Source organism: Peromyscus californicus, unplaced genomic scaffold (genome assembly GCF_007827085.1).
Source record: "Peromyscus californicus insignis strain IS unplaced genomic scaffold, ASM782708v3 Scaffold_5__1_contigs__length_169319896, whole genome shotgun sequence".
NCBI classification, from domain to species: Eukaryota; Metazoa; Chordata; class Mammalia; order Rodentia; family Cricetidae; genus Peromyscus; species Peromyscus californicus.
The window spans coordinates 24,112,200-24,129,251 of record NW_026294573.1 but is presented as its reverse complement, the minus strand read 5'-3'; the positions used below and the strand labels follow the sequence as shown (position 1 = coordinate 24,129,251).

The 17,052-nt window shown below is 47.4% G+C and overlaps 2 protein-coding genes across 9 annotated transcripts in view; one reads left to right on the top strand and one right to left on the bottom strand.

Annotated features, from left to right (window-relative positions):
• The window catches only part of Zcchc17 (zinc finger CCHC-type containing 17), a 52,387-nt gene extending 42,934 nt beyond the window's left edge, over nt 1–9,453 (bottom strand). For 4 of the 7 annotated variants that reach the window (XR_008213657.1, XM_052716069.1, XM_052716071.1 and 1 more), the window contains exons 1-2: nt 9,329–9,453; nt 784–904 (exon numbers count right to left, since the gene is read on the bottom strand). Coding sequence is in view for 3 of the 7 variants with exons in the window: in XM_052716069.1 (XP_052572029.1) it covers nt 784–849 (66 nt within the window). In the remaining 4 variants the exon portion in view is untranslated. Of the gene's footprint in view, nt 1–783; nt 905–9,328 lie in introns of those variants that run through there. The other 3 variants (XM_052716073.1, XM_052716070.1, XM_052716072.1) reach the window with 3 other exon arrangements.
• A 144-nt stretch (nt 9,454–9,597) lies between these two features.
• Nucleotides 9,598–17,052, top strand: part of Snrnp40 (small nuclear ribonucleoprotein U5 subunit 40) — a 39,159-nt gene continuing 31,704 nt past the window's right edge. The window contains exons 1-3 of one of the 2 annotated variants that reach the window (XM_052717166.1): nt 9,598–9,795; nt 12,496–12,625; nt 14,888–14,981. In XM_052717166.1, the coding sequence (XP_052573126.1) occupies nt 9,652–9,795; nt 12,496–12,625; nt 14,888–14,981 (368 nt within the window). In that variant the 5' untranslated portion in view covers nt 9,598–9,651. The remainder of the gene's footprint in view (nt 9,796–12,495; nt 12,626–14,887; nt 14,982–17,052) is intronic. The other variant, XM_052717167.1, reaches the window with a different exon arrangement.

Genomic DNA, 17,052 nt, shown 5'->3' with positions numbered 1-17,052 from the left:
AGTCTAGGCTACACAGTAAGACCCTGTCTCAAAATCTCAAAATTAACCAAAATCAGGGCTGGCAAACGGCTTTGACAGTGCTTGCCACCAATCCTAACCACTTTAGCTGAACTCCTAATCCCCCTGCCTCCGTCTCCTCAGGGCTAAGATTACAGGGCTGCACCACTGTTTTTGTGGTGCTGGGGACAGAACCCAAGGGCCTCCTGAATCCTGGGCAAGTGTTCTACCAACTCAGCCACATTCCTAGCTATGATCTGTTTTTGATATCTTATTTTGGGTGCAGTGCATGAACAGATTGGAGAGAGGCTGCAACAGAAGTGGCAAATTCCAATCAGAGCCAAGCAAGAGATGAAGAGCCTGGACTAAGGGGTGGCAAAGACATAAATAAGCATGTAGACTAGAGCTATAATTAGGACTCCTGGAGGAACTAGAGAGGGAAACTCAAGACCAAGTCAAAGGATGAAATCAAGAATAAGACCAGATTCCTAGCTTTGGCACCAAATGGGTAACAATTCCATCTGCTAAACTGGAAAAAGACTGGTTAAAAAACCTATTTTGCGGGGGAAAAGTTTAAAATCTAAGTTAGAGATGCTTTCAGGCACTGAAATGAAGGTGTCAAGCACACAGAAGTCTGTAGTATAGAGAAGGTATAGTGTACCATGGGGCCCAGCGGCCTTCCCATTCGAGAGTTTCACGTGGACAGGAGAATAACCCCAGATGCTTTCCTCCCTCACTATGTTCTTAATACACTCTAAAAGGGAAGTTTCAAAGTACACAACATACCTCTCCTTGAAAAATAGTATAGAGTGCAGGCAAGTTTTCCATGGTCTCAGGCCTTCCTGAATTCATCCTTAATATTCTACGGCTCCTCCATCTCTCTTCTGCTAAAGCTAATTCAAATGTCCTTTCAGAAAGAAACAACAATTAGAGTGACATCTGTATTCAGAAGAAACGAGGGGCTGGGGATATGACCCAATCATTAAAGAACCTGCTGCCCAAGCATGAGGACCCGAGTTCAGATCCCCAGAAAGCCAGGCACAGAGGCACACGTCTGTAACCCCGGGGTAGGGACAGAGACGGAGAGATCCCAAGAGATCACTGACCAGACAGCCTAGCCAAATGGATGAGCTCTAGGTTCAATGGGTGTGGTGGTTTGAATAAAAAAAGGCCCCATAGGCTCAGGGAGTGGCAGTAAAGGAGGTGTGGCCTTGTTGGAGGAAGTGTGTCACTGGGGGACTGGGCTTTGAGGTTTCAGAAGCTCAAGCCCAGGCTCATGGCTCACTGTCTCTCCTGCTGCCTGCAGATCAAGATGTAGAATTCTAAGCTGGGAGATACTGCCCGCCTTTAATCCCAGCACTCAGAGAAGACAGAGCCAGGCGGATCTCTGTGAGTTCGAGGCCAGCCTGGTCTACAGAGCAAGATCCAGGATAGGCACCAAAAAAACTACACAGAGAAACCCTGTCTCGAAAAATTAAAAAAGGAAGAAAAAAAATGTAGAATTCTCAGCTTCTACTCCAGCACCATGTCTGCCTGCATGCTGCCATGCTTCCCACCATGATGATAATGGACTTAAGCCTCTGAACTGTAAGCCAGCCCCAATTAAATGTTTTCCTTTATAAGAGTTGCCATGATCATAGTGTCTCTTCACAGCAAAAGAAACTCAAACTAAGATAGTGGGTGACTGTGTCTCAAAAGGTAAAGAGCCCAGGAATGGTGGTGTACACCTTTTTTCTTTTTTTTCTTTTTAATTTTATTTTTTACTTTTTGGTTTTTCGAGACAGGGTTTCTCTGTGTAGTTTTGGTGCCTGTCCTGGATCTCACTCTGTAGACCAGGCTGGCCTCAAACTCACAGAGATCTGCCTGGCTCTGCCTCCCAAGTGCTGGGATTAAAGTCGTACGCCACCACCGCCCGGCTTGGTGGTGTACACCTTTAATCCTAGCGCTCGGAGGCAGAGCCAGGCGGATCTCGGTGAGCTTGAGGCCAGCCTGGTCTACATAATGAGTTCCACAATAGCCAAAGATATATAGTGTGACCCAGTCTCTTTTTTTTGGAGCTGAGGACCGAACCCAGGGCCTTGAGCTTGCTAGGCAAGCGCTCTACCACTGAGCTAAATCCCCAACCCCGAGACCCAGTCTCAAACAAAAACAACAAGGGGTAAGGTAAAGAGTGATCAAAGAAGACAACTAAATTGACCTTTGGCCTCTACACACATTCCCACACATGCATGCACACTCACATACACCTTCATGTGAACATACACACTAACACACACACACACACACACACACACACACACACACACGGAATAATGAATGGGGCTGCATATGGAGCTCAGTGGAAGAGATGTTCCCTAACATACAACATACAGCATGAGACCGTAAGTTCATCCCCAGAAACACGAAGAAAGAGATGTGCAGACAGTCCATGTATAGCCTCCAAAAAGTAATACCATTAGAACACACCAGGTACTGTTATCCATATTTCAGCATTCTAATTGTGGGCACTTGGGAACCTGCACGTCCCTTCTTTCTGATTTAAATTAGGTACTGGAATTTCAGTTTAAGTAGAGGTTTTGTTTGTTTGGTTAGTTGGTTAGCTTTTCTGGGATGTTGTCATTGCTTTAATTTTAAGTTTATTTGTATCTATTTGTGTATGTGGTGTATGGGCATGCCTATATATTGGTATGTATACCCACATGTGTTCAGGGAGGCCAGAGATGTCAGGTTCCTGTTGTCACTCTCCATCTTACTCCCTTGAGACAGGGTCTCTCACTGAACCTGGAGCTAGGCTGGCAGTCAGTAAGGCCCAGTAAACCCTGTCTCCTTCCCTGCAGCACTGGATTTATACACACAAGTAACATAGCTAGCTTTTTCTGTGAACTCCAGGATTTTGAACTCAGGCCCTCACATTTGAACAGAAAGTATCCTTACCTGCTGAACCATCTTCCTAGTCCAGCTTTTGGTTTTTGAGACAAGAGTTTTCCTATGGAGCTCAAGTTGTCCTTGACCTTGTGCATCTGCCTCATTGGTGCTGGAATTACAGGCATGTGCTACCATGCTTGGCCTTGTTCAGGCTAGTTAGTTTGCTTATTTATGATATTAGATATCAGATCTAGAACCCTGCATATGCTAAGCAAGACTTGACCACTGAAGTGCATCCCCCACCACCACTGTTTTGAAATGTGGTCTCACTACATTGCCCAGGCTACTTCTAGACTCCTGTTGAACTCCTGAGATGGAGCAGTCTTCCCACCTTAACCTCCCAAATAACTGCTACAGGGATGGGCCATCACACCTGGGTGGTTTCATTCTTTGTATCACTACTGCTGTTATTTGTTTGTCAGGGAAAGACTTCTGGAAGAAAGAGTACGTGTGCCTAGATCTGAAAAACAAGAAATGTCTCAGGCCAGTGTGGTAAGGGATGTTTTTAATCCCAGCATTTGGGAGGCAGAGGTAGATCTCTGAGTTTGAGGTCAGCCTGGTGTATAGTAAGCCCTAAGCCAGTCAAGGTTATACAGTGAGACCCTGTCTCAAAAATGAGAGGTTTTTAATTCCAGCACTTAGGAAGCAGAGGCAGGCAGCTCTCTGAGTTTGAGGCCAGCCTGGCCTACATAGTGAGCTCCAAGCCAATCAAGGTCATACAGTAAAAAAGGAAAATTCATCTCTTTTTTATTTTACGTATGTGTGTGCAGATGCCACAAAAACTAGAAGAGAGTATCAGATCCCCTGGAACTGGAGTTAAAATTGGTTGTGAGCCACCCAATGTGGATGCCGGGAACTGAACCCTGATCCTCTGAAAGAGCAGCAAGAGTTCTTAATGGCTAAGCTGTTTCTCCAGCCTCTCTATGTGCTTTTAATTTAAAACATACACCTTTGGGAGCTGGTGAGATGGCTCAGTCATAAAGTGCTTGCCATGCAATTATGAGAACCTGAGTTCCACCCCCAGCACCCAAGTAAAGAAGCTGGGCACAAATGTGCAGCCTTGTAGTCCCAGCACCCCAGAGGCAAAGACGGGGGGGGGGGGGGGGGGGGGGGGGGGTCCCTAGGGCACGGCAGTCAGCAAATCTAGTGGAATCAGTGAGTAGCAAGTTTAACAAGAAATACTGTCTCAATAAAGTGGAGGGCAATTTAAAAAGACTGCCGATGTCAATCTCTCATGTCCATACATACATATGCATGCACACCTGCACACAAGAGCATATACACACAAATAGAAATACACAGGATGGAGGTTAATCTATCCATTCTTGAGAAATGCCTCATAAACAAGTTATTTTTAAGTTTATAGTCTGACTGAATCCCGCCTCTCTTATTTCCCAGCGATGTGGTCTCATCTCCAGACTTTCCCTTCTTCTTGCCCAGCATCCCTTGCCTCACATGCCAGGACAGGTGTTATTAATTTGGACTCTATGGTTTTATTAAGAGACCTTCATTAATTCCCACACTTGAAAAGCTAATTAGTGGAGTATAGAATCTGTAATAGCACTGGGACAGCTAAAATGAGGACAGACATTGTAGTTCCTCTTAATTCTTAGTTCCTCTCCACACAAAGTCATGGAAAGAGTGATAGATGAGGAACTAGATCTAAGCTGTTTCTTGCAAAATTAGGCTGTGAGAGTGTGAGGAGAGCGTGAGGAGGGCTGGAGAGAGCGTGAGGAGGGCTGGAGAGAGAGAGTGTGAGGAGGGCTGGAGAGAGAGTGAGGAGGGCTGGAGAGAGAGAGTGTGAGGAGGGCTGGAGAGAGAGTGAGGAGGGCTGGAGAGAGAGAGTGTGAGGAGGGCTGGAGAGAGAGAGTGTGAGGAGGGCTGGAGAGAGAGTGAGGAGGGCTGGAGAGAGAGTGAGGAGGGCTGGAGAGAGAGAGTGTGAGGAGGGCTGGAGAGAGTGTGAGGAGGGCTGGAGAGAGTGTGAGGAGGGCTGGAGAGAGAGTGAGGAGGGCTGGAGAGAGAGAGAGTGAGGAGGGCTGGAGAGAGTGTGAGGAGGGCTGGAGAGAGTGTGAGGAGGGCTGGAGAGAGTGTGAGGAGGGCTGGAGAGAGGGTGTGAGGAGGGCTGGAGAGAGGGTGTGAGGAGGGCTGGAGAGAGGGTGTGAGGAGGGCTGGAGAGAGAGTGAGGAGGGCTGGAGAGAGAGAGTGTGAGGAGGGCTGGAGAGAGGGTGTGAGGAGGGCTGGAGAGAGAGTGAGGAGGGCTGGAGAGAGAGAGTGTGAGGAGGGCTGGAGAGAGAGAGAGTGAGGAGGGCTGGAGAGAGAGAGAGTGAGGAGGGCTGGAGAGAGAGAGTGTGAGGAGGGCTGGAGAGAGAGAGAGTGAGGAGGGCTGGAGAGAGTGTGAGGAGGGCTGGAGAGAGAGAGAGTGAGGAGGGCTGGAGAGAGTGTGAGGAGGGCTGGAGAGAGAGAGAGTGAGGAGGGCTGGAGAGAGTGTGAGGAGGGCTGGAGAGAGAGAGTGTGAGGAGGGCTGGAGAGAGAGGGTGTGAGGAGGGCTGGAGAGAGAGAGAGTGAGGAGGGCTGGAGAGAGAGTGAGGAGGGCTGGAGAGAGAGGGTGTGAGGAGGGCTGGAGAGAGAGAGAGTGAGGAGGGCTGGAGAGAGAGAGAGTGAGGAGGGTTGGAGAGAGAGAGAGTGAGGAGGGCTGGAGAGAGAGAGTGTGAGGAGGGCTGGAGAGAGAGTGAGGAGGGCTGGAGAGAGAGAGTGTGAGGAGGGCTGGAGAGAGAGAGTGTGAGGAGGGCTGGAGAGAGAGTGAGGAGGGCTGGAGAGAGAGAGAGTGAGGAGGGCTGGAGAGAGAGGGTGTGAGGAGGGCTGGAGAGAGAGAGTGTGAGGAGGGCTGGAGAGAGAGAGTGTGAGGAGGGCTGGAGAGAGTGTGAGGAGGGCTGGAGAGAGAGAGTGTGAGGAGGGCTGGAGAGAGAGGGTGTGAGGAGGGCTGGAGAGAGAGAGTGTGAAGAGGGCTGGAGAGAGAGTGTGTGAGGAGGGCTGGAGAGAGAGAGTGTGAGGAGGGCTGGAGAGAGAGAGAGTGAGGAGGGCTGGAGAGAGAGTGTGAGGAGGGCTGGAGAGAGTGTGAGGAGGGCTGGAGAGAGAGAGTGTGAGGAGGGCTGGAGAGAGAGTGTGTGAGGAGGGCTGGAGAGAGAGTGTGAGGAGGGCTGGAGAGAGAGAGTGTGAGGAGGGCTGGAGAGAGAGGGTGTGAGGAGGGCTGGAGAGAGTGTGAGGAGGGCTGGAGAGAGAGAGTGTGAGGAGGGCTGGAGAGAGAGGGTGTGAGGAGGGCTGGAGAGAGAGAGTGTGAGGAGGGCTGGAGAGAGAGGGTGTGAGGAGGGCTGGAGAGAGAGAGTGTGAGGAGGGCTGGAGAGAGAGTGTGTGAGGAGGGCTGGAGAGAGAGAGTGTGAGGAGGGCTGGAGAGAGAGAGTGTGAGGAGGGCTGGAGAGGGTGTGAGGAGGGCTGGAGAGAGAGTGTGTGAGGAGGGCTGGAGAGGGTGTGAGGAGGGCTGGAGAGAGAGAGTGTGAGGAGGGCTGGAGAGAGAGAGTGTGAGGAGGGCTGGAGAGGGTGTGAGGAGGGCTGGAGAGAGAGTGTGTGAGGAGGGCTGGAGAGGGTGTGAGGAGGGCTGGAGAGAGAGAGAGTGAGGAGGGCTGGAGAGAGAGTGTGAGGAGGGCTGGAGAGAGAGAGTGTGAGGAGGGCTGGAGAGGGTGTGAGGAGGGCTGGAGAGAGTGTGAGGAGGGCTGGAGAGAGAGAGAGTGAGGAGGGCTGGAGAGAGAGTGTGAGGAGGGCTGGAGAGAGAGGGTGTGAGGAGGGCTGGAGAGAGTGTGAGGAGGGCCGGAGAGGGAGCTTCAGCATTGGAGAGCATCGACTGTTCTTCCAGTGCAGCCAGGTTTTACTGCCAGCTCCCACATGGTGGCTCACAACAGTTTATAAGTCCAGTCCCAGGGGATCTGATGCCTTTTTCTGACCTCTCCAGGCATCAGGCTTATACATGAAGCACATACATACATTCAGGCAAAACGTCTGTACACATAAAATGACAATTCTAAAAAACAAGAACAAAAAAATCTGAGTATTTAGAGCTACATCTAAAGCTTTCTCTTCTTTTCCTTTTTGACAGATTCTAAGTAGCCCTGGCTATTCTGGAACTCTACGTAGACCAAATTCACAGATATCCACTGCCTCTGCCTCCTGAGTGCTGGGATTAAAGGTGTGCACCACCACACCCTGCCTAAAGCTTTTGTGTTTGCTCCTCCCACAGAACAGAAACCTTATGTAGGGTTCTTTTTTTGGGGGGGTGTGTTTTGTTTTTCTTTTTGCAATACTAAAGATTGAACCAGAGGTTACTTCCCCAGCCCCTGGCTTTGTAAGCTAGAATTTCACTATGTAGGGGCTGAGAGATGGCTCAGAGGTTAAGAGTACGTGTTACTCTTCCAGAGGACTTGGGGTTTCTAGCACTTACATGGTGATTTACAACCATCCATAACTTCAATTCCAAGAGACCTGATGCCCTCTCTGACTGCTGCTAGAACCAGACATTCATGAGGTACAAACACACACACACACACACACACACACACGTGCACTCAGGAGGCAGAGGCAGGTGGATCCTGAGTTCAAGGCCAGCCTGGTCTACATAGTGAGTTCCAGGACAGCTAGGGCTACAGAATGAGACCCTATGTAGGGAAAAAATTAAAAAGAGCAAGAGCGAGAGCGAGAGAGCGAGAGAGCGAGAGAGCGAGAGCGCGAGAGCGAGAGCGAGAGAGAGAGAGAGAGAGAGAGAGAGAGAGAGAGAGAGAAAGAGAAGAAAATTCCCCAAAAACTTGTCTATGAGGCATTTTCTCAGTTGAGGTTCCCTCCCCTCAGATGACCTTATCTTCTGTCAAGATGACATGAAACCAGTCAGGACACTCACACACATAAAATAAAACAAATAAATCTTTTTCAAACATTAAAAAGGAAAAAGACTACCACTATGTAGCCCAGGCTGGCTTCAACTCAAATTCTACTGTCTTTGCCTCCCAAGTGCTGGTATCACAACATGAACCACATCTGATTCCCTATGCAATTTGGGGAGATGGATTAAATAAAGTGTCACTCTAGCAGCCTGGTATGGGTTGAAAATCAGTGTTGCCCAGGCTAGGCTTGATATGATTTTGTAGCAATCCCATCTCAGACTCAGTGTTGGCATTAAGACCGTGATCCTCTCTTATATCCAGTCCATCACCAAATCCTATCCAATTTACTTCCCAGCCATCCCAAGATACTATGAAACTATCCTCAGTCCCACCTCCAGCTTGGTTCTCACTGACATTGCTGATCAGAACTACTAAGCATGCTCTCAAAGTGGTCTATTTGCCTCCAGTGAACCTGGCCTCATCTCTCCAATCTCATAACACCATTAAGCCTGAAGAATCAAGCCATCTCCTCCTCCATATCCCACATCCTGGAGGGGAGAGAAAACTTTCACTGGTTTCCTACTAATTTTAAAATTAAGGCTGCAAATCTTCATGACCTCCGGGTTCATTTTGTACCATACCCCCTTTCAAGCTCTCTCTCAGCACACTGGCCCTTTGTGTCTCTTAGTCATCTTCTTCCCAAATGATAGGGCACTAGTTCACACGCTGTTCTGTGCAGAACGTTTTGCCTTCCTCTCTTCCCCTAATCAGAACTGTCCCTTCAGAGAGCAACAAACAGCTCGGGGGTCTTTTCCTCTGAAAATCCTTCAAGCTTCTTAGTTACTCATAGCATGAGGCATCGCTCTCTTAACTAGTCTTCCAATCAACTGGGGAGATTTGTTTAACAATGTCTCCCCCACACACACCCCCAAGAGACACTAAAGCCCTGAGGTTGGGGACCACGTTTCTTCAGTGTCCCCCAACGCTCTGCATAATAAATATCACTTGTACCGCTTACGAGAAGGCCTGGTACACAAGGATGAATCTTAGCTTTCTCAACAAAATTGTACTTTGGAGGAGCCCTCGGATATTTCCCCCACCACTGTCTGTCTGGGAGCATAAATTAAGCCCTTAAAAAAGACGGCTGAACCAGTGACAAAGTCCGCCTCCTCAGCCAAACCAGGCAGTGAAGCCGGGAGACCGGGAGTCGGGCATCAATCCCTAGGAACGCTAGCACAGTGCTGGACGCAAAAGCGGCGCTGTGCAGAGCAGCTGTCAAGGGACAGCGGCCTTAGGGTTCGAGTCCTGCGGCCAGAGAGCTCAAAGCTCCGCTCTAGCCTGCCAAGGGACTACTTTTTCCAGGGGTTCCCCCGCAACCCCCACGGTAGGGCCGCCAGCTGAGAATGGTAGGCTCAGGCCTATCACCTAGTCCCAGCTTCCAGATTGGAACAGTCACCGGCCTCGTTCCCCCACACACTCACTCGGCGCCCGTCTCCTAGCCCGGCGTCCGCTTCATCGCCAGGAACGCCAAATCGGCTCCGCTTGTTCTCAACCCACAATGCACGGCGCGCCTAGGAGGGACGCCGGCTCCGCGCTCCAATCCCAGAATTGAGCTCCCGTGGCGTCATCAAGAGGGGACCAATCGCAAGAGCGTATTCAGAGGGCGTTGCAGAAGGGAATGTTGGGAGCTGATTGGTTGCTCCCCTCCGGAAGTTCTGGAGGAAGAACTCAGTCGGAGCCAATTGCGCGGCACCTGCGGCCGGCGGCGCGGTCAGTGGCGGCGCCGAGGAGAGTGGCTACCGCCATGATCGAGCAGCCGAAGCGCAAGGGCCCGGAGCTACCACTGGTTCCCGTCAAGCGGCCGCGGCATGAGTTGCTGTTGGGAGCGGCGGGGTCCGGCCCCGGAGCCGGACAGCAGCAGGCAACTCCGGGAGCTTTGCTGCAGGCGGTAAGTGAGGAGGCATCTTGCTTTCGGCCCTCCGTTCCTCTCCCTATGGACCGTACGGGCGCTGGGGGAACGGAAAGACAGTGGACCTGAAGTTAAAGCAGGTGTCTCTAAAGGTGCCCTGTGTACTGAGTCTATTTCATACATGTTTCCCTGTTGGACGCCTGTTTTCAGCCTTTCAATCGTCTTGTGAAGTAGCACTGAAGCATTTAAAACCTTGGCTTCAAAATCACGAGCCAAACTTCCGCATCCTAAATCTTCAGGGATTCAGCATAAAATAAACATTCAGGAAAGTTTATAGAATGGACGAATGAATGAATGAATGAGAGAGAAGGGAAGCAAGGGAAATGAATGAGCCAGGCTCACTTTGCTACCTGGTACAATTTACTTTTCTCTTTCTCTGAATTTGCATTATTAACAATAATTAACATCCGTTGGCTCTTGTGTTAGATATTTTGCATGTGAAATTTCCATTAATCTTGGTAACAGCCTAAAAGGAACTGTTATTTTGCATACGGGGAAAGCAGACTTCTTTGGAGTCAGAACCTATGCTTCCAACAGCATGTTGTAAAATGTGATCATACCTTCTCTACTATAATAAGGAAAATAAATGTGCCTCCTGCCCCAACTCTTTAAATTCTGCTGGTATGGTCCTTAAAATACATAAATAAAGTTAGTGGTGTGGGGCTGTAGTTGCACCTTCCCAGAAGAAGGCTGACAAGAAAATTTTGAGGGGAGGAGTTAGAGGCCAGCCTGCAACTCTGGGCTGTCACAATCTTACTTGTCAAATAAGAATAAGTGTACTACCATAATCCTGAAATCGCTTTGTTAGATTCCAGTATACTAATTTATTTTTTTAACATAGCAAGATCCCTGTCTCCAAAATAAATAAATGAAAAACTGGACACAAAAATTTATAATCATCACTCAAGAAGGATCGTGGTTTCTAAGCCAGTGTAGGCTATTATAGCAAAACTCTGTTGAGAAAAAGAAGAAAAAAGAACTGTAACCACAATCCTTACCTCCTCGTCAGACCATTTTTATGTCATCTGGCATCATTGCAGGAGGGGCTTAATTAGTATTTCTAGTTTTGTCTTTGAATCAAGGATCAGTTATTAATCCAGTAGCCAGGAGAATTGTCAAAACATTAAGTCACATGATTCTCTGCTGAAAATTGTGTTGGCTATTTCATTCTGAATTTTTAAAAAATCAGATTCTCTGTAATAATTCCCTTTTTTTACCATGCTCCTCTACCAGTTTTCTAGCATATCATCATGCTCAAGTAACACCAACATATGTGTTCTTGCATTTTGTTGTTGTTGCATTTGCTGGAATGTTATTCCAAATGCCCACCTGGTTAACTATTGGCTCTTTCAGTGGGGCTTTCCTGACCACTGTATTTTAAGCTGAACTACTCTGTACTCTGCAGCCCATGTTATTTCTTTCCATTGCACACAGCACTAGGTGTTTGGTTTTGTTTGTTTGTTTGTTTTGTTTCCTTTCCCTTTCTCTCACACTTTCCACTAGAATGCAAGGTCCATTGTTTTATTGAGTGCTGTTTCTCCAGTGCCGAGATGTGTCAGGTTTACTTTTATCTGTGTGTATCTGTATGCATGTTTATCCCCTATGTGTGTGGGGGGGTCCCCTCCTAGGCCAGAAGACATTGTTGGGTCCCCTGAACCTGGAGCTACAAGCACTTGAAAGCTGCCTAGTGTGGGTGCTGGGAACTGAACCCAGGTCTTTTGGAAGAGCAATAAGTGCTCTTAACCACTAAGCCATCTCTGTGGCCCACATGTACTTTTTTTTTAAAAATAAATATACTGGATGAATATCATCATGGTACATTATTTGCATTTATGGATATTTCACAGTGAAACCCATTACTTTGTATAGTTAATACATGATAATAAAAATAAGTTAGTATACTGGAATCTGCCAAAGAGATTTCAGGGTTATTGGTAGTACACTTACTCTTATTTGTCAAGTAAATTTGTTGGCCCAGAGTTGGAAGAATTGCCAAACATAGGCTTAGTGTCCAAGACCATAATCAGAAACCACTTTGCCAAATCGAGCATAGAGATGCACACTTGTAATACCAGCACTCAGGAGGACTGAAAATTTAAGACCAGCCTGGGCTACATATCAAAGCCCTGCTCACACCCCAAAAATCTATTTTGCATCATGAGTTGTCCCATGCAGGGTTTTGCAAAGGCTGGTTGGGTGAGCTAGAGTCTGAGAAACGTTGTTCCTGCGCTCCCAGACCTTCATTTCTTTGGGGGAAAAGAACCACATCAGCAATGAAGGGAACTCGGATAGCGATGGGGCTTTGACAGAATGCAGTGGAGCTTATGGAGCACTGCTGGGGGATGGCAGCTGCCTGAGTTTGAGTGTTAAAGACTCCAGGGAGGACATATTTAAAAGGAGCCAAATAGGAGGAGAGCTCTGCGAGCTCTGTTAAGATCCCGAGGCATAAATGAGGTCAGCATGATTAAGTGGTCCAAAGTTGGTTGTAGAACAAAAGCAGAGTTAGGCAGGAGAGTACTGTGGTGGGCATACTGGAATGTCCAAGGGCTTATCCAGCGAGAGGTGGGAGTTCTGTGGACAGAGGTGCCGTTCCCTAACCCAAGTGAAACGCACCGCCTCCAACTTCACAGCGCCCTTTGCCTGTGTACAGTGGCTGCCTTACACTCCTCTCTGGTTTAGGGACCTCCCAGATGTTCCTCCCTTCAAGCCCCAATCATGTTGCTCTCGGGACACGAAGGAGAAGTGTACTGCTGCAAGTTTCACCCCAATGGATCCACCTTGGCATCTTCAGGATTTGACCGACTCATACGTAAGGCACAGTTTTTGAATCTCGAGTTACTGCTCTCTGCTAAATAATGGTTTTTTTGTTTTTTGTTTTTTTTTTAATTTCGGATGCCATGGAAGGTATCAGGCATCAGTCTAAATTTGTAAGTTAAATTATAGTGATAATGTGCTAAAACAGGTATCAAAATATTGAGCAATCATTCAGGTACAACCATAGGTCCATATGGTAAATAAAGAGGAAGGAAACATTTTACTAATTGGGTTGCTTTGGTTGGAGTTATATATTCTTCTCTCTCCTCCTCCTCCCTCCCGCCCCTCCCCCTTCTCCCTTCCCATTCTCCTTCTATCACTCTGATGTAGCCCCAGCTGTCCTCAAACTGGCTATGTAATTAATGAGAATGACTTTGGAACATCTAATCCTCCTGCCTCCGCCTCCCAATTGTTGGAATTAGAGGCCTGTGCTACCAAGAGCAGCTAAAGATGGATTTTTCATGGAGACAGCTCTTGAGAGCATCAGTTTAGTGACAGCAAGAGCATCAGTTTAGTGACAGTGGCTTACTGAGAGTTAAGAGGAAAGAAAGAACGTTTCTGCTTATGAAAACAGGAGACCTTAATCTATACCTAGGATCCTAGTATATGAGGGAGAAAGATGGGATCCTCTTGTGGTGACTCACTTAAATCATCTGCTACCAGGTTCTCAGCTACTCATTAGAAATACCCATATTTGAAAAATAAGTGCAATTTGGAGAGCTGGCTCATCCGTTAAGAGCAGGTGTTAGCAGGGAGTGGCAGCACCTTTAGTCCTAGCACTCAGGAGGCAGAGGTAGGCAGATCTCTGAATTTGAGGCCAGCCTGGTCTACAGAGGGAGTTCCAGAACAGCCAGGGCTACACAGAGAAACCCTGTCTGGAAAAGAAAAGGAGAAAAAGAGCACTTGCTGCTCTTCCAGAGGACCTGAGTTCAGTTCCCAGCTCCTGACATCAAGTGGCTCATAACTGCCTATAATACAGGTTCAGGGAATCCAATGCTCTCTTCAGACCTCTGAGGATGTCTGTGCGCACACACTTCCGTACACATCAATAAATACTAATCTTTTTAAAAAATAAATAGAAAAATGAAGCTGAGGAGATAGAGCTCAGTGGTTCTGTTTTCAGGTTGTCTACAGATTCTGAGCATGTAAGAAAAAGTATCAACATTTTAAAATTAAAGCTGAGAGGTGTTGGAAAGATAGTTCAGCAGTTAAAGTACAAATATTGCTCTTGTAGAGGGCCCAAGTTCGGTTCCCAGTACCTACATGGTGGCTCACAACTATCTCTAACTCCATTTCTGTGGGATCTAGCTTCCATTTCTGGCCTTCATAGGCAGACATGCATTTGATGCATGTACATACTTGCAGACAGAACACTCATACACATTTTATCTAATAAGGTAAGCCTGAGAAACTTGCTTAGTCAGTTAGGACCTGAGTCAATCTGCAGAACTCACGTAAAGCGGTGTAGGGCAGCATGCGCTTTCAGTCTTATCTCTGGGGAGGTGGACAGGTGGACCCCTGGGCCTATCAGCTGGTTCAGTCTTATCTCTGGGGGGGTGGACAGGTGGACCCCTGGGCCTATCAGCTGGTTCAGTCTTATCTCTGGGGGGGTGGACAGGTGGACCCCTGGGCCTATCAGCTGGTTCAGTCTTATCTCTGGGGAGGTGGACAGGTGAACCCCTGGGCTTATCAGCTGGTTCAGTCTTATCTCTGGGGAGGTGGACAGGTGGACCCCTGGGCCTATCAGCTGGTTCAGTCTTATCTCTGGGGAGGTGGACAGGTAGACCCCTGGGCCTATCAGCTGGTTCAGTCTTATCTCTGGGGAGGTGGACAGGTGGACCCCTGGGCCTATCAGCTGGTTCAGTCTTATCTCTGGGGAGGTGGACAGGTGGACCCCTGGGCCTATAAGCTGGTTCAGTCTTATCTCTGGGGAGGTGGACAGGTAGACCCCTGGGCCTATCAGCTGGCCAGCCCAATCTGCTTGGCAAGTTCCTGGCCAGTGAAGATATCAGGTGGATGGTGCCTGATGAACAGCACCCACGGTTGTCCTCTCTGGCTTCCATACATGGGCATACATGTACATTCACACCTGAGCACATGAGCAGGTGTGCGTGTGCACACTGGAATTTTTGTGTTGAGAAGATTGGTCTCATTGGTAGTATCAATGATGTTCCATGGGCATATAATTTCAGAAATATTATTCTGGTTATTTTACATTAACCTTTCTCTGACTGATGATGGGTTTTCTTCTTAACAGTATTGTGGAATGTCTATGGTGACTGTGATAACTATGCTACATTGAAGGGACATAGTGGAGCGGTGATGGAACTGCATTATAACACAGATGGCAGGTGAGTTCTGCATAGTGAAATGACAGCTCAGCATCCTTTATCCTGCAGCCCTCAGTTTTGCCTCTTGGGAGATTGTCAAAACTACTATGTTTAGAGCCGGGTGGTGGTGGCGCACGCCTTTAATCCCAGCACTCGGGAGGCAGAGGCAGGCGGATCTCTGTGAGTTCGAGGCCAGCCTGGTCTACAGAGTGAGATCCAGGACAGGCACCAAAACTACACAAAGAAACCCTGTGTGTGTGTATGGGGGGGACTGCTATGTTTTGGCGGGGCAGAATGGTGTAATCCTATTACGTTAGCACTGAGGAAGCTGAGGCAAGAGGATCACATTATCATTTATCTTCTAATATGCCAGTACTCAGACCAGTTTTTTTTTTTTCTTTATGAGACATAAATCCTTTTGTGTGTGTGTGTGTGTTTGGAGACAGGTTTTTCTGTGTAACCCTGGCTGTCCTAGCTCTGTACACCAAGTTGGCCTCAAACTCACAGAGATCCGCTTGCCTCTGCTTCCATGTGCTAGGACTAAAGGCCTGCACCACCATGCCTGATGACATAGAGCAAATATAATTTGAAATTAGCTCTAAAATTTTCATCATGTGGCATTGTGGCACATGTCAGCTCTCAGAAGGCAGAGGCAGGCAGATCTCGAAGTTCAAGGCCATCCTGGTCTACATAGTGAGTTGCAGGGCAGCCAGAGCTACATAGTGAAATCCTATCTCTCAAAAAAATAAATAAATAAATAAACTAAAAAAATAAAATGTGTATCTATTAATTGTGTGTGCACGATGTGTCTGTGAGGGGTGCATATGTAGAGGTCAGGACAGCTTTGTGGGGCTAGTTTTCTTTGTTCACCTTTAAGTGGGTTCTGGAAATCAAACTGGCCAGTGCCTTCATCTGCTACGAGATCTTACGAGGCTGACAGTAGCTATTCTTATCATGAAAGTAATGCAATCTATGTTAACAAAAGGCAGATAGATGGAAACGTTGTCCACATTTTACCTCTCCATTTACTGCTTATGTTGTACTTTTTTCTAAAGTCCCTTTCTACCGAAATTGTTGAGTTTTGGCATATCCGTTACGTAAACCAGGTTTACAATCCTGTCTGCTGATTTTTTTTTTTTTTTTTGCTTTAACCTATTATCTGTTAAAAAAAATTAAAACTTCATGATTTTAGGATATATATATAGGTGCTACAGAAATTTAGTTACACCAAGTTGATCTCATTGTTACACATTTTGATAACTTTATTTTTATGGCACTGAAGATTGAAGCAAGCTAATTTTCCTTTATTTTTTTAAATTACATTTTAAGGAGTGTATTGACTTCACATGACACAGAACAGTTGTTGAGGTCAGCAGCCAGCTTTTGGGGGTCGGTTCTTTCTACATGTGGATCATCACATATCAGGCTTGGTAGTGGGCATCTTTACCCTCTGAACAATCTTGTCAAGCCATAATCTTCCTTTCTTTCTTTTTTTTTTTTTTTTTTTTTGGTTTTTCGAGACAGGGTTTCTCTGTGTAGCTTTGCGCCTTTCCTGGAACTCACTTGGTAGCCCAGGCTGGCCTCAAACTCACAGAGATCCACCTGGCTCTGCCTCCCGAGTGCTGGGATTAAAGGCGTGCGCCACCACCGCCCGGCTCCTTTCTTTCTTTTTAAACAGTTTTTATTTTCACTTGTTCATATTTCTGTATTCTAAGACATACATTATATTAATTGTATATGGTGTATTTTGGCGGTGAAGTGCATGTGTGTGTGTCCATTTGAGGACAAAGGGGTATCAGGTGTCCATCTTTGTTCTGTACTTTAGTCTCTTTGAGACAGGGTCTCTCACTGAGTCTAGAGCTGAGTTGGTGAGCAGCAAACCCCAATGATCCTCCTGTCTCTGCCCCAACAAAGAGCTAGGGTTACAGGTATGCATGGGCATATTCAGTGTTTTATGTGGGGATTTGAACTCTGGTCCTTGTAACAGCTGAGCCATCTCCATAGCACCTATTTTGTTTTCTTTGAATCATAGTCTTGGTAATTTACTCAGGCTGGCTTTAAATTTGCAATCCTCCTGCCTGAATAACTGGGA